The 12,424-nt window shown below is 43.2% G+C and overlaps 1 protein-coding gene across 5 annotated transcripts in view; it reads left to right on the plus strand.

Annotated features, from left to right (window-relative positions):
• KIF2C (kinesin family member 2C) overlaps positions 1 to 12,424 on the plus strand; it is a 181,781-nt gene that overhangs the window by 51,921 nt on the left and 117,436 nt on the right. For 3 of the 5 annotated variants that reach the window (XM_033917078.1, XM_033917083.1, XM_033917079.1), the window contains exon 5: positions 2,862 to 2,990. The exons of the other annotated variants lie outside the window; for them this stretch is intronic. In XM_033917078.1, coding sequence (XP_033772969.1) covers positions 2,862 to 2,990 — 129 coding nt within the window. The remainder of the gene's footprint in view (positions 1 to 2,861; positions 2,991 to 12,424) is intronic. 5 annotated transcript variants of the gene reach the window in all.

A 12,424-nucleotide genomic window follows, 5' to 3' on the forward strand; every position in this document is an offset into this window, starting at 1 on the left:
GGTTTGAACCCACAACCTCAGGGTGCTGAGGCTGTATCTTTAACCACTGCGCCACACTCTCCCCTTGACAGCCCCCTGGACAGCCTGCAGGACAGATCGAGACTCCAGGATCGTGAGGTAGCTCACCCCAGGTTCATCCGCTAGTGGGTGTAGTGCAGGCTGAGTGGTTCCATTGAGGCACTACCGGAATCAGAGATGGACTGCGTGCCTCCGCCTGGTGGTTGCGTGACAGCTGAGGGGAGATGTGATTGAAGTCTACAAAATCCTGAATGGAGTAGAAAGAGTTAAGTGGATCAATTTTATTTTTTTTAAACTCCATCAAAAATTACAAAGACTAGGGGACACTTAATGAAGATACAGGGTTCACAAGCTAGACTCTACGGTTCCTCTTCGTGGGATCGTTTGTCTCAATCTGTGCTGGAGGCTTCAGTCCCACAATCTGGTTCAAGGAGTGTGGATCAGCCCCAGTGGACAGTGCTTCTCATGGACACCAGTCTCCTCGGCTAGGGAGTCCAGTGTCTCGGTTGTTCAGTTCAGAGCAACTGTTCGCTGGATAAGGTCTCCTGGTCGATCAACGTTTTGGAGACCAGAGCCATTCAGTTGGTGGTCTTCCTGTCATTGCTGGAGGTCAAAATGGTACGGGATCTCTCCAACAATACAATGGCTGTGGCTTACGTCAATCGTCGGGGAGGAACCCAAGAGTCGCTGGTAGCACAGGAGGCAGTACTTTTCATGGAGTGGGTGGAGGCTCACTTTCTAGACATCTTGGTTTCCCATATAGCAGGAGTGGTCAATGTCCAGGTGGATTTCCTCACTTGTCATGTGCTGGATTTCAGCGCGTGGTGTCAAAGGGATGATAGCCTTCAGTCTAATCGGTTGTGGGGTCAGCTAATGATGGATCTCATAGCCACACATTTTATCTCCAAGCACAGAGGTTCTTAAGTTGGCGCAGAGATAGTCAGTCTGAGGGGCTGGATGCTCTAGTGCAGGATTGGCCGACAGATGGCCTGCAGTATGTCTTTTCTCCAAGGCTGCTGGTGAGCAGAGTTCTTCGCATTGCGCATCACGCAGGCCACGTGATCCTGATGGCTACAGATTGGCACAGGTGCCAGTGGTACAGGGATCTGGTTCATCTCGTGGCATATCTCCATCCTTTGCCCCTCTCTGAACAATCTTCTGACTCGGGGTCCCATTCCCATGATCGTTCTGGGTCCCTGTTGTCTTACGGCTTGGCTCTTGAAAGAGAATACCTAAGCAAGAAAGGATATTCAGATAGTGATCTCTACCCTTTTAGGATCTGTGCAGTTCTCTACTTCTCAGGCTTGTGTGCATTTGGCACTTCTTTGAGGATTGGTGTTCCATTCGGGCGTTAGTTTTGCATGCATCTGTGCTGCACTTTTTAGAGTTTTTTTTGCAGGATGGCCTGGAGCAGGGCCATGATTGGTCCTCCTTGTGGGTTCAGGTGGCGGCCTTGACCTTCTTTTAGAGATCCTTTGCGTGGTCAACAGTTGTCTTTTCCTGATGTGATCCATTTCCAAGTTTATTCAAATCTAACTATCCTGCACCAAAGGTCAAAAACCTGGGCGGCTTACAATCTAAAATCCAAATGACTGAAAATTAGTTACGTAAAATAAATAAATACAATTCAGTTAAACAAAAACTTATAAAATCAAATTGTCTTGTGTCTTTACAAGATTCTCTTGGTGCTGAACTATTACTATTTATTTTCATTAGCATCAGAAAAAAGATGTTTTTAATTAAGTTTTAAACTTATCAAGCGTTCCTATCGGAGTGTTAATGTTTAGAATTCTAAAGTTGCGGACCTATTGCAGGAAAAGTAGCTACCCTAGTATGCTCATGAACTATAAGATGTTTCTGATTCATTGATCAAAGGAGAATAAAAAGACAATCCTACTAACGGGCAGTTGTAAGGGGGAAGGTACCTCCTAATGCTTAGATTTGTGCGTTGGATCAAGGAGGCTATCGCATTGGCGTACCTTCAGAAGAAACCTGTTCCAGACTTTCTCAAAGCTCAATCCACTTGGGATCAGATGGCTTCCTGGGCAGAGTTTTCTGGTGCCCCCGGTGGATACCTGTAAGGCTGCAGTTTGGTCTTCTCTGCATTCTTTTGTACATCACTACCAAATGGATGTTCAGGCACATTGGGATGCTGTTTTTGGTGAGTATGTTCTTGTGGCGGCCCCTCGGGGATCCCACCTGTGATGGGTATTGCTTTAATACGTTCCATCCATCTGTGCCAGTCTGGAGAGATGCTAAAGGAGAAGTTAGGTCTTGCTTGCTAATTTTTCTTTATAGTCCCTCCAGACCGGCACAGAACCCACCCAGTCTGCTTGTTGATGCGAAGAGTCGGGTTTTTTTCTTGGGCATGCCATCTTGTGACTTGTTTTTTTTCCTCTTTCTAGGGAGTGTAAATAGTTATTTTGGAGCAGCGGCATCTGATTTCATCCGATGGTGAACTATGGGGACAGTTTTGGTTGCCTGTTCTGATTCTTTTCCAACAGTTTTACTTTAAAAAAAAGTTTGGAGTTCCTGTTCTTCCAGCTGGGATATTTGTATTGTTCCTGCTTAACTGTTTGTCAGACTGATTCTGAGGGAGAGAACAGCCCACTTCTTCTGTTAGAGAATTCAATGTGTTCTCAGTCTCTACCTGCTGGCAGAGGTGCATAAACCCATCCATCTGTGCCGGTTTGGAGGGACTAAAAGAGAAAATTAGCTGGTAAGACCTAATTTTTCCTTACAAAAAAAAATGGATGTTAATACAGACACATAATGCCCTAATAGTATCTCCAACACGCTCCATATCCGTTGGTGCATTACATTGCCTGATCTTTCTCTTCTAGCATCTTATCAAGTGCTGCGGAATCGATCTTCCAAACTGATTCCAATTTCAGAAGTCCTTCCACTAGAGAACCGTATGGAAGTTGAATCTGCTCCTCAGCAACCAATTAAACAGAATTCTGCTATTCCTGGTGAGTGGAGTGCAGTATAAAGTCATGTCTAACAAACGGACTGAGATGCATTCACCTGAATATTTGTCTAGTAGAAAGCCAGAAGTGAAGGAATTATCATAGAATTCTCATGTCCATAATGAAATATACATGAGAAATTTGCATGCACTACCTCCTTTGTGTACAAATCTTTCATGTATATTCTTTAATGCCTGTTGGAATATAAGCTTCCAAAAGTTTCCTGAAGACTAAGAAATCAGTTACCTTCCTGATTTCACAAGATAAGACTTTTCATAATGTCGGTCCTGCTACATTAAGAGTATTGGCATACCTCAAACAGTACTTTTTCAAATTTAGGAATCTATAAAACAATATTACATTATTCTAGGACTAGCAGGCAGCATATTCTCAGATGAGTGATCTACATGGAGCCCAGCATGATCAATGCAAAAGTATACTATTGCTTTAACTTCCTAGAAGTTGATTGCCCATATTGTGCATGCACGAGTGCCTTCCTGCCCTTTGTTGGCTTGCGAGACCCATCAGTTCTTAGTTTTCTGCGGAGCTGAGACATGTCATTGGAGTGTCTCCAATTGTGCTACTTTTTTGTGCTGTCCTGTACCAATTTTCTTAATTTTCTGCTCATTGATACTACTTGGGGTTTTGCTGAAATTTTTTTTATTTCCAGCCAGTGGCATGGACTCTTTAGGTCACAAATTTATTCAACCATTGGAGGAAAAATTGATTCCTTTGATTTCACATAGACGATTTTTCCCTCGCTGTTGAAGCCTTTTACTGGCTTCAAGAAATGTTCTCAGTGTAATAGGACCATATCGGTCACTGATCCGTACAATTGGTGTCTTCAGTGCCTTGGTCCTGAGCACCGGGTAGACACTTGTCAACATTGTTCAAAGTTACAAAAATGTTCTTTGAAGGCTCAACATCTGCAACAAGAGCCTCAAGATTCGGCACAAATGTCCTCTACACCCAATGATGACACTGTCGAAGTCAGCATCATAATCTCAACATTTGGTAACAACTGCCTCTGTACCGATGCTGACACAATCTAGTAAACAGGCTAAGAAGGATTCCCATGCCTCACCTCGCCAAACACCAGCATCGATAAGTCGATGCACACCAAACAGAGTTAACAGCAGTCTCGCTCTACATTATTACAGGACATTAAGTACCAATTCTGAGGCATGCCTCAACATCGAGGTCACCAATGCCTTGACACCTTGTACCTTTGGTACCATCCACTCCTTTAGTACCGCATCCCACCAATCAAGATAACTTCGAAAGCTTCAACAGGAACCAACAGCGATGCTTTGAGGCCAATCAAAGCCAACCTCTGCACCAACTCCTCCGGTATCAGCCCAGCCTGAGCATGGCTTGGAGGCCTCAGGGTACTGCATCTAAGTCTCCTCAACACAAATCCGGGTCCCATCATCGGAGCACTTCCTCCTCATCGATGTCGGACTGGCACCGAAGGAGACTTGGGAGTCTATCCCGACTATCTCCAGTAACATAGCCACCATACTGCACAGTGTTGTGCTCATGGAGGGACAGATTTTACATCTCAAGTTGTACATTACAAGGACTGATTTATCCCTTCAGGATTTCTTTGACCCTCAATATTCTGCACAAAAGTCCTATGGACTTTTGTCAGATACATCGTCTCCACCTAGACCAGACATGTCAATCTGGCCCGCAGGGTAGTAAAATGTGGCCTGCCAAACAATTCCTGCTGTCACTGAGATTTGGCCCGCTGTTCCTTCCCTCCCTCCATTAGGTGTAGCGCAGCTCTGCCAATGTTAAAAGGAGCCACGTCAAAATCAGAGCCCTGCTGCCGCTGTAGCACGTTCCCTCTGCCACAGTCCTATATATCAGAGGAGGGGTGAGACTGTGGCAGAGGGAACGTGCTACAGCGGCAGCAGGGCTCTGATTTTGACGTGGCTCCTTTTAACATTGGCGGGCAGAGGGGAGGGTTACTGCCTATCTTTTATGCCAATTCGGTTGATCGGTATGTAGTTTGCATTTCCCTACGAAATGCAAAATCCTATTTCAAAGTATATAGTGGGGTAAACCCATCAATAATGGATAATAAAAATGGAGTAATTTTTGAAAAGACGATTCTAAGGTAATAGTTGCTTCTAACATTCTCTTCTTTTTTGAGCTTCCCTGCTCGCAGACCTGTCATTGATATAGCCCAGAAGTACAATGTTAAAATCCACTCCTAGGCTGATGACATCCAGCTACTCCTCCCACTAGTCAAAAACCGATCATCCCAATCACCAACCTCCAACACTGCCTCTCTGACATGAAAACCTGGATGACGACAACAAACTACAGCTGAACGCCTCCAAGACCGAACTTTTATGGATCAGGAAAAAGATTACCAAATATACACGTCCAACACTATCTTGGGACTCCACCTTACTAACTGCAGCAGATCAAGTACGCAGCCTAGGAGTAACGTTAGATGGCCACCTGTCACTGTCCACCCACATATCGCAAGTAGTATCTACCTCTTTCTACTACCTCCATCAACTGAGAAAGATCAAACCCTACATCTCCACACCTGACTTAGCCCAACTCCACTACGCCTATGTTCTCTCTAAGATGGATTACTGCAACTCTCTATTTAATGGAGTAGCCAAAAAAGACCTCAAGGACCTCCAGCAGGTTCAAAATACAGCAATCCGCCTCCTACACAGCCTCAACTACCACGATCCCATCTCCCCAGCCCTCCGCGCTGAACACTGGCTTCCAATTAACCAATGCTGTGCATTCAAGGCCCTGGTAATAGCACATAAAATAATTTATGCCACCACCCCTACCTACATAAAATCCAAGCTAACCTTTTACACCCCCACCCGCCCCCTCCACTCAGAAATGGAGAAACGCCTATGCACCCCCCCCCCCCCCCCGGAAGGTCCCTCCTGTCAGAAACTGCCCGCAAACGCTCCTACAGCCACTTTATCCCCCAACTCTGGAACCAACTCACCCCACAAATCAGACTACAGAACTCATTGACCTTCCAGAAAGCGGTAAAGACCCTCCTTCAATTAAAATTCAACCACAGTCTACGCCTCACCCCCCCTTAAGCCCCCCCCAACCTCTCTTCTCCATTCGAAACTTCTACTTAAATTGCTGTACAGTCCATTTTTAACCTGTACTTAAATTACTGTATAGTCTTTGTACTGTCCAAATGTACTCCATGTGAATGTTTGCTTGTAGACCGTTCTGAGCTACTGGGAGGACGGGATAAAAATATAAATAAATAAATAAAGGACATCATAGTGCCCAGGTCAGTTGCTGTGTTTATACCTCATAACTGCATTAGTAATTTTTTTTTTAACTTCTTTATTCATTTAAAATTAAAAACACAACCTTGTTATCCCTACTTGCATGAGCCAGATTTTCCAACTAAGAAAGGAAAATGGATTGAGATGTGTATACTGCCTTTTTGTAGTTATACAACCAAAGGTTTATATACAGCAGACATGGCTCCCTCCTGTCTCAGATTGCTGGGGGGGAGGTGCCTGTCTTCAGCTGCCGGAATGGAGGGAGGGAAGGGAAGAAGAAAGGAGACCCTGGCAAGTGAGTTATCAAGAGACAACCAGAGCCTTTGACCGCAGTATGATTTGAATAATGACCAGACAACAAAAGGTAGAAAAAAAATTTATTTTCTGTTTTGTGATTAAAATGTCAGATTTCAAATGTGTATCCTGCCAGAGCTGGTGTTAAGACAGCAGGTGTGAAGTAGGACCTAAAAGAGAGAGGAAAAGTCTTTATTTTGTTTACATCACAGAGCCAGCATGAGGTTGGAGAGGTTGTAATCCTATACTTCTACTAAGACTAAGGGGTCCTTTTATTAAGGTGCACATTTAGCGCACGCTAAATTGGTTAGTGTACCTTAATATAAGGACCCCTAAATATCTTAACTAAAAATTTGGCCCATGACTTAGCCTATGTGTTAGATTTCAGCCCCTTATGTGATTGAGTTTGACACCCCTGACCTAGATGTAGGTCACCACCGCTCTTTCTGTGCATATGGTGGAATCTGAACGAGATCCAAGAGCTGCACTTCTTGATGCACTTGATTTTGAGCATCTCCCAAGAGAATGTTTAAAACTCCCAATCCATGACCTCATATGGGACTTCATGTTGAAAAACTGGGAGACTCCCCTGCATATACCAGTGGCTCCATCCAAAATGGATTCCCTTTACAGGGTACAGTCATGTCCTGGCTTTAATAGGCTACAATTGCAGCGTCAATCTCTTCTAGTTGAGTCTGTTTTCAAGAGGTCATCCAAATCCTGATCCAAACAGGGAGAGTAGTAAGCTCAACTATGCTTTCTATATGACATTGTATTTTAATTACTTACCGTATGTACTCAAATATAAGTCGATCCGAATATAAGTCAAAACCCCCATTTCCCCCCCCCCCCAAAAAGGAGGAAAATGGTTGACTCGAATATAAGATGGGAGCCTTTAATATTCAAGTGCCATATCCTGCCAGAATCTGCACACACTGTCCCCTCCCTCATGCCATCTCATTGCCAGGCTCTGCACTCAGCCCCCTCCCTGCCAGTCTCTGCACCTTGTCCCACCTTCCTGCCTGCCCTGGACGCTATTCCCCCTCTGGTGGTTTAGAGGTAGGCCGGGACAGGATGGATTCCTCCTGTCCTGGCTGATTCTAACAATTTCCACCCCCCTCCCCCCCCCCCGGTACCTTTTTTCACATATCTGGTGGTCCAGCAGTGTATGGACAAGAGCGAGCTTTCCGTGCTTTTGCCCTGCGCTGAGCCCTTCCCTCCTTGGATGGCTACCTCAGATCTTGCAGCTAGTGGCGCACACAGGAGCTAGCTTTTCGAGCTCCTGCACAACCCTGTGCCACTCCCTGAATGGCTGCTGCCAGTTCCCACGAGTCCCGCCATTCAGGCCATTTCGGACAGGAGCGCATCATCTTCAGTACAGGGTGCTATCCTTTGCCCTAGCATTAGCACCCGGAGTATTCCTGTTCCTCCTAACTTCTACTAGCCATCTGCTACATAATCAACTGAGGGTGTGCAGACCCTTCTCTTGTCAAGAGGTGTTACAATTCAAGGGTGTGGCATGAAACAGTCGGGCTCCGTGTTGACAGACTGTTCAAAGATTAAGTCGCTTGAAATAATTTTTTGGTTGGAGAAGGGGGTAAAGGTAGAATGGCGTCAGAGAAACAAGCAAAAAATGATTCAACGTTTGGAAACACCGGAAGCGTAAAAAGAGCGAAGCCAGAAACCCCTCTGAAGACGCAATTACCAAAAGGAGCCGACAGCGAGGTTATGAAAGAATTGAAAGAAAGGAGATTGTGCTGGCAAGTGCTAAGAAATTAAATGATTTGATGGATGAAGTGGCAAACCTAAATAAAAGAATGGAACTGATGGAAATTAAAGCAAGCCAGTTTGAAAAAAGAATGGAAGAAACGGAAATTGAATTATTTCAAACTAAACAGGATTGGGTGAAAATAGAGGCACTGTTCAAATCGTGAGAGGAGGAGCAATTTGAGGATCTTGGGTATACCGGAAGGGGTGGAGAAGGGTAATCCTATCTCCTTTCTTGAGAACTTTATACCTAAAATGAAGTTCCCTCTAGAGATTGAGAGGGCACATAGAATGCCAGTGAGAAGGTCAGATAGGCAAATGGGTCCGCGGCCATTAATATTTAAATTAAGGCATCAACAGGTGATTGAGATTTTTCAATTGGCAAAACAAAATAAGAATTTAAAGTGCCAAGATGCCCGTATTCATATAGTGCCTGATTTTGCCAAAAGCATGGCAAATAAGAGGAAAGCATTTTTGTCACTCAGGCCACAATTAAGAGCTATGGGGGCCAAGTACAGGCTTCTATACCCTGCAATCATGAAGGTTACTATTGAAAATAAAACATCCACATTCGATGATCCAGGAAAATTGCAGGATTTTATACATCAGAGGGAACAGCCAATGTCTCCATAAATCCTCCACCAGATGTTTGAACAAAGAAAGAACACACCAAAAGATGTGTTTTTCTTTTGAAATAGATGTTTTGATTTATTTTTAAAGTTGTTAGAAGAAAAATCAAATATAGAATCTTTGCTATAGAAGTTTAATGAAAAATGGAAAAGAATGTTATGGTCTCAATTTAAACTGTTATATTAACGGATCCTAGTATGAAAAATAGATGATCTTTCTAAAATCTGATTTGAATCATAATTTCGCCAGATGGAAAGGTAATGTCTCTAATAAGAGTTATAGATATCATAATATGGGGCAAACGCTAACAGTACTGAGATTGATGCAAAAGATTGACAGCCTGCTCGCTTGCCTGTCAGAGCTTGTAAATTACAAGCACGTGTGAGAATACTGCCTCAAGGTGCTATAAAAGCAGAAAAGGAACTTTAAGCAATAAACAGGGCAGAGATTTCCTTTTAATTGATGGGAAACTTTGCTAGGCTGCTGTCTAGGGGGAGGGGGTCAGTGTCCTTATATGAAACGAATGGGAGGTGACAAAAACTGATCCTTAACTAAAAGCTGACCCAAAAATGGCATCCGAGAGAAACAAAATGTGGAGCGATGGTTTAGTAGGTGATATTGACCCCCTAATGGATATGTTTAATTCCTGTATTATGATGGATCAGCACATATGGACAGCTGATATTGAAGGAAGTAAGACCTATGCCAAGACTTTTGAAAAAGCGGGCCTGAACACCAGAACTAAGTGGAGCAAATCATCAAAAGACTAGGAAAGATCTCGGAGGGAGTGGTCAAAAGTTTTGTCTCTCCGCTCCTGTCCAAACTTCTCAGAGGGAGTGGTCAAAAAAGTTTTATGTCTCTCCGCTCCTGTCCAAACTTCACTGGCTTCCAATAATCGCCAGGGTCCACTTTAATGTGCCTGTCTAGCTTTCAAGATCCTACACGGTATCCTTCCTCCCTTTATCCCTCTTTCTTGGAATTCTTCAAACCCTAATACCACCAGACCCTCCCACAAATTAAAACTTTCTTTCCCCTCGCTAAAAGGCATTTCCCATTCAGGAAAGCTAGGGACCTCCCTCCCCTTCAAAATCACTGAGCTCTGGAACAACCTTACCTCCCCTCTTCGGAACTTGAGCGCGCTCCAAGTTTTCCGCAACCTGGCTTTTCTCAAAAATGTAAGCCTCTCTCCAACTTTGGTATCCCAAATCCTCAAAATCTCTTCATATATGGCATCCCAAGTCCTCTAAATATTTTTCATACTTCGACCTCTAACCCTTTATTGTAGTTCCTTCCTATTACATCTCCTGTAAACCGTGCTGATCTCCACGAACGTGGAGAAGATGAGGTATACGAACCCAAGGATTAGATTAGATGAAGATATTCACACAGTCATTGAACCCAAGCTGAAGGAATTAATTAGTGAGGCAATGGGGAAACTACATACAGGCTGAAGTAGGAATGACTAGGTTATAACAGATATGAGACTCGGGCTGCGAGATTCCTGTTCCACTTTGGCCATTCATCTCTTGGATTAGAACAGAACGATGGTGAACCGGGCAGCAGTAGGAATTAATGTTATTTTTCCCGGACACGCACATATACAGAGAGCCCAGCTCATAAGGTGGAGTCAATGGATACTCAGCTATGCTGTTGCAGTATACAGAGATTTTGAGAGGTTGAGAGAAAATCGGAAAGGATTAATGTTTTATCATTGGGAATTGGTACTCTAGCTGGTAACCTGCTAACGGAATTACGATTTAACAGTACTGGGATGAGTTTGTTTTGCTTATTTAAAGATACTTTGTACACTTTGTGTGTATGCTTACCCGATTCTAGATAAATATTTGTTACTTGTTTAGATTACAGATAGAATCGCTACTGAATTTAATAATTTAAGTTATAAAATATGAGTTTCTTGAGGATAAATTGATTTGATAAAAGATAAAAATTTCTGGAATAAGAGAAAAGTATATTAAGCTCAAGGTCTACAGTATCTGTATGGATTCTGAGTGGATGAAATTCTGTGTGATAGATAATTAAACAGAATTGAAATATGTCTTGAAATGTAGAATGACTATCAAAGGTTATTTTAAAGATAATACACAATATTATGAGAGGATGATGAGTTTGTGGTGAAATATATAAACATGAATCTATGCAGATACAGGATACTCTTACATTAATTTGTCCTTCATTTAACTCATGATATTAATTTAATACATCTTTGTATTCTCTGAATCAGGGAGATTGGCTATGCTCTCTGGATCTCAAAGAGGCTTACATTAGACCACCTTTTATTCTATTGTCCATTCATCTTAACATTCTGGAAGTCAATTTGGCCTCAAATTAATAGGATGTTAGAAAATCCGGTAGCCTTGACATATGATACTATTTTATTTGGCACAACTATGAGAGCAAGAAGTCAAATTTCGGCAAGCAACAACAAATTACTGTTTATTTTAACTGGAATAGCAATACAGCAAATAACATATAATTGGAAAAAACATAACATGTTAAACTACAATTTCTGGTGGAATTCTGTATGCCATATATACAAAATGGAACTCACCATTGCAACACAAAAAGGCTATGTGAGTAAATTTCAAAAAGTCTGGGGACCATTAACAGATTTCTGTAATGAATGATTAACTTATCCCTGTCGGGTTTCCTAAGGCGTACTATCCCATCTGTGTTTCTTTTTCTGTCACTAATATACCTGAAGAAGGATTTATTGCCCTTCTTGATGTTCTTTGCTAGATTCTCCTCCATTCGCTAGATTCTCCTCCAGTTCTTCACTAGATTCTCCTCCATTGCAGTGACCCGACAGACTTATGTTCCTCCAATGTCTGGGGTTTGAAATCAACTTTCCGAAATCCCACTTGATCCCTTCTCAGTCTCTTCAGTTCATCGGGGCTATTCTGGACACGGTCCGGCTCAGAGCGTTCCTACCTCAACCACCCCAAGATGCTCTTATTCGCCTTTGCCATCAAGTGTCTCATCTCACATCAATTTCAGTGAGACAATGATGGTTCTCGGTCACATGGCTTCTACAATACACGTGACTCCTTTTGCCAGACTTCACCTTCGCATACCTCAGTGGACCCTGGCATCTCAGTGGCAACAAGCTACAGACCCGCTTTCTCAACACATTACAGTAACTCCTTTGTTGAGACAGTCTCTCCACTGGTGGATGCTCTCTTCCAATCTTTCCAGAGGTTTGCTGTTCCACACTCTTCCTCATCAGAAGGTTCTCACAACAGACTCATCAACCTACGCATGGGGAGCCCATCTAGACGGTCTCCGTACCCAAGGCCATTGGTCTCCCGCAGACTGTCTTTGTCACATCAATCTGTTGAAACTCAGAGCGATTTTCAATGCTCTCAAAGCCTTACAACATCTTCTTCACGACAAGATAGTCTTTGTCCGGACGGACAACCAAGTTGCCATGTACTATGT

This window comes from Geotrypetes seraphini, chromosome 12, assembly GCF_902459505.1.
Source record: "Geotrypetes seraphini chromosome 12, aGeoSer1.1, whole genome shotgun sequence".
NCBI lineage: Eukaryota > Metazoa > Chordata > Amphibia > Gymnophiona > Dermophiidae > Geotrypetes > Geotrypetes seraphini.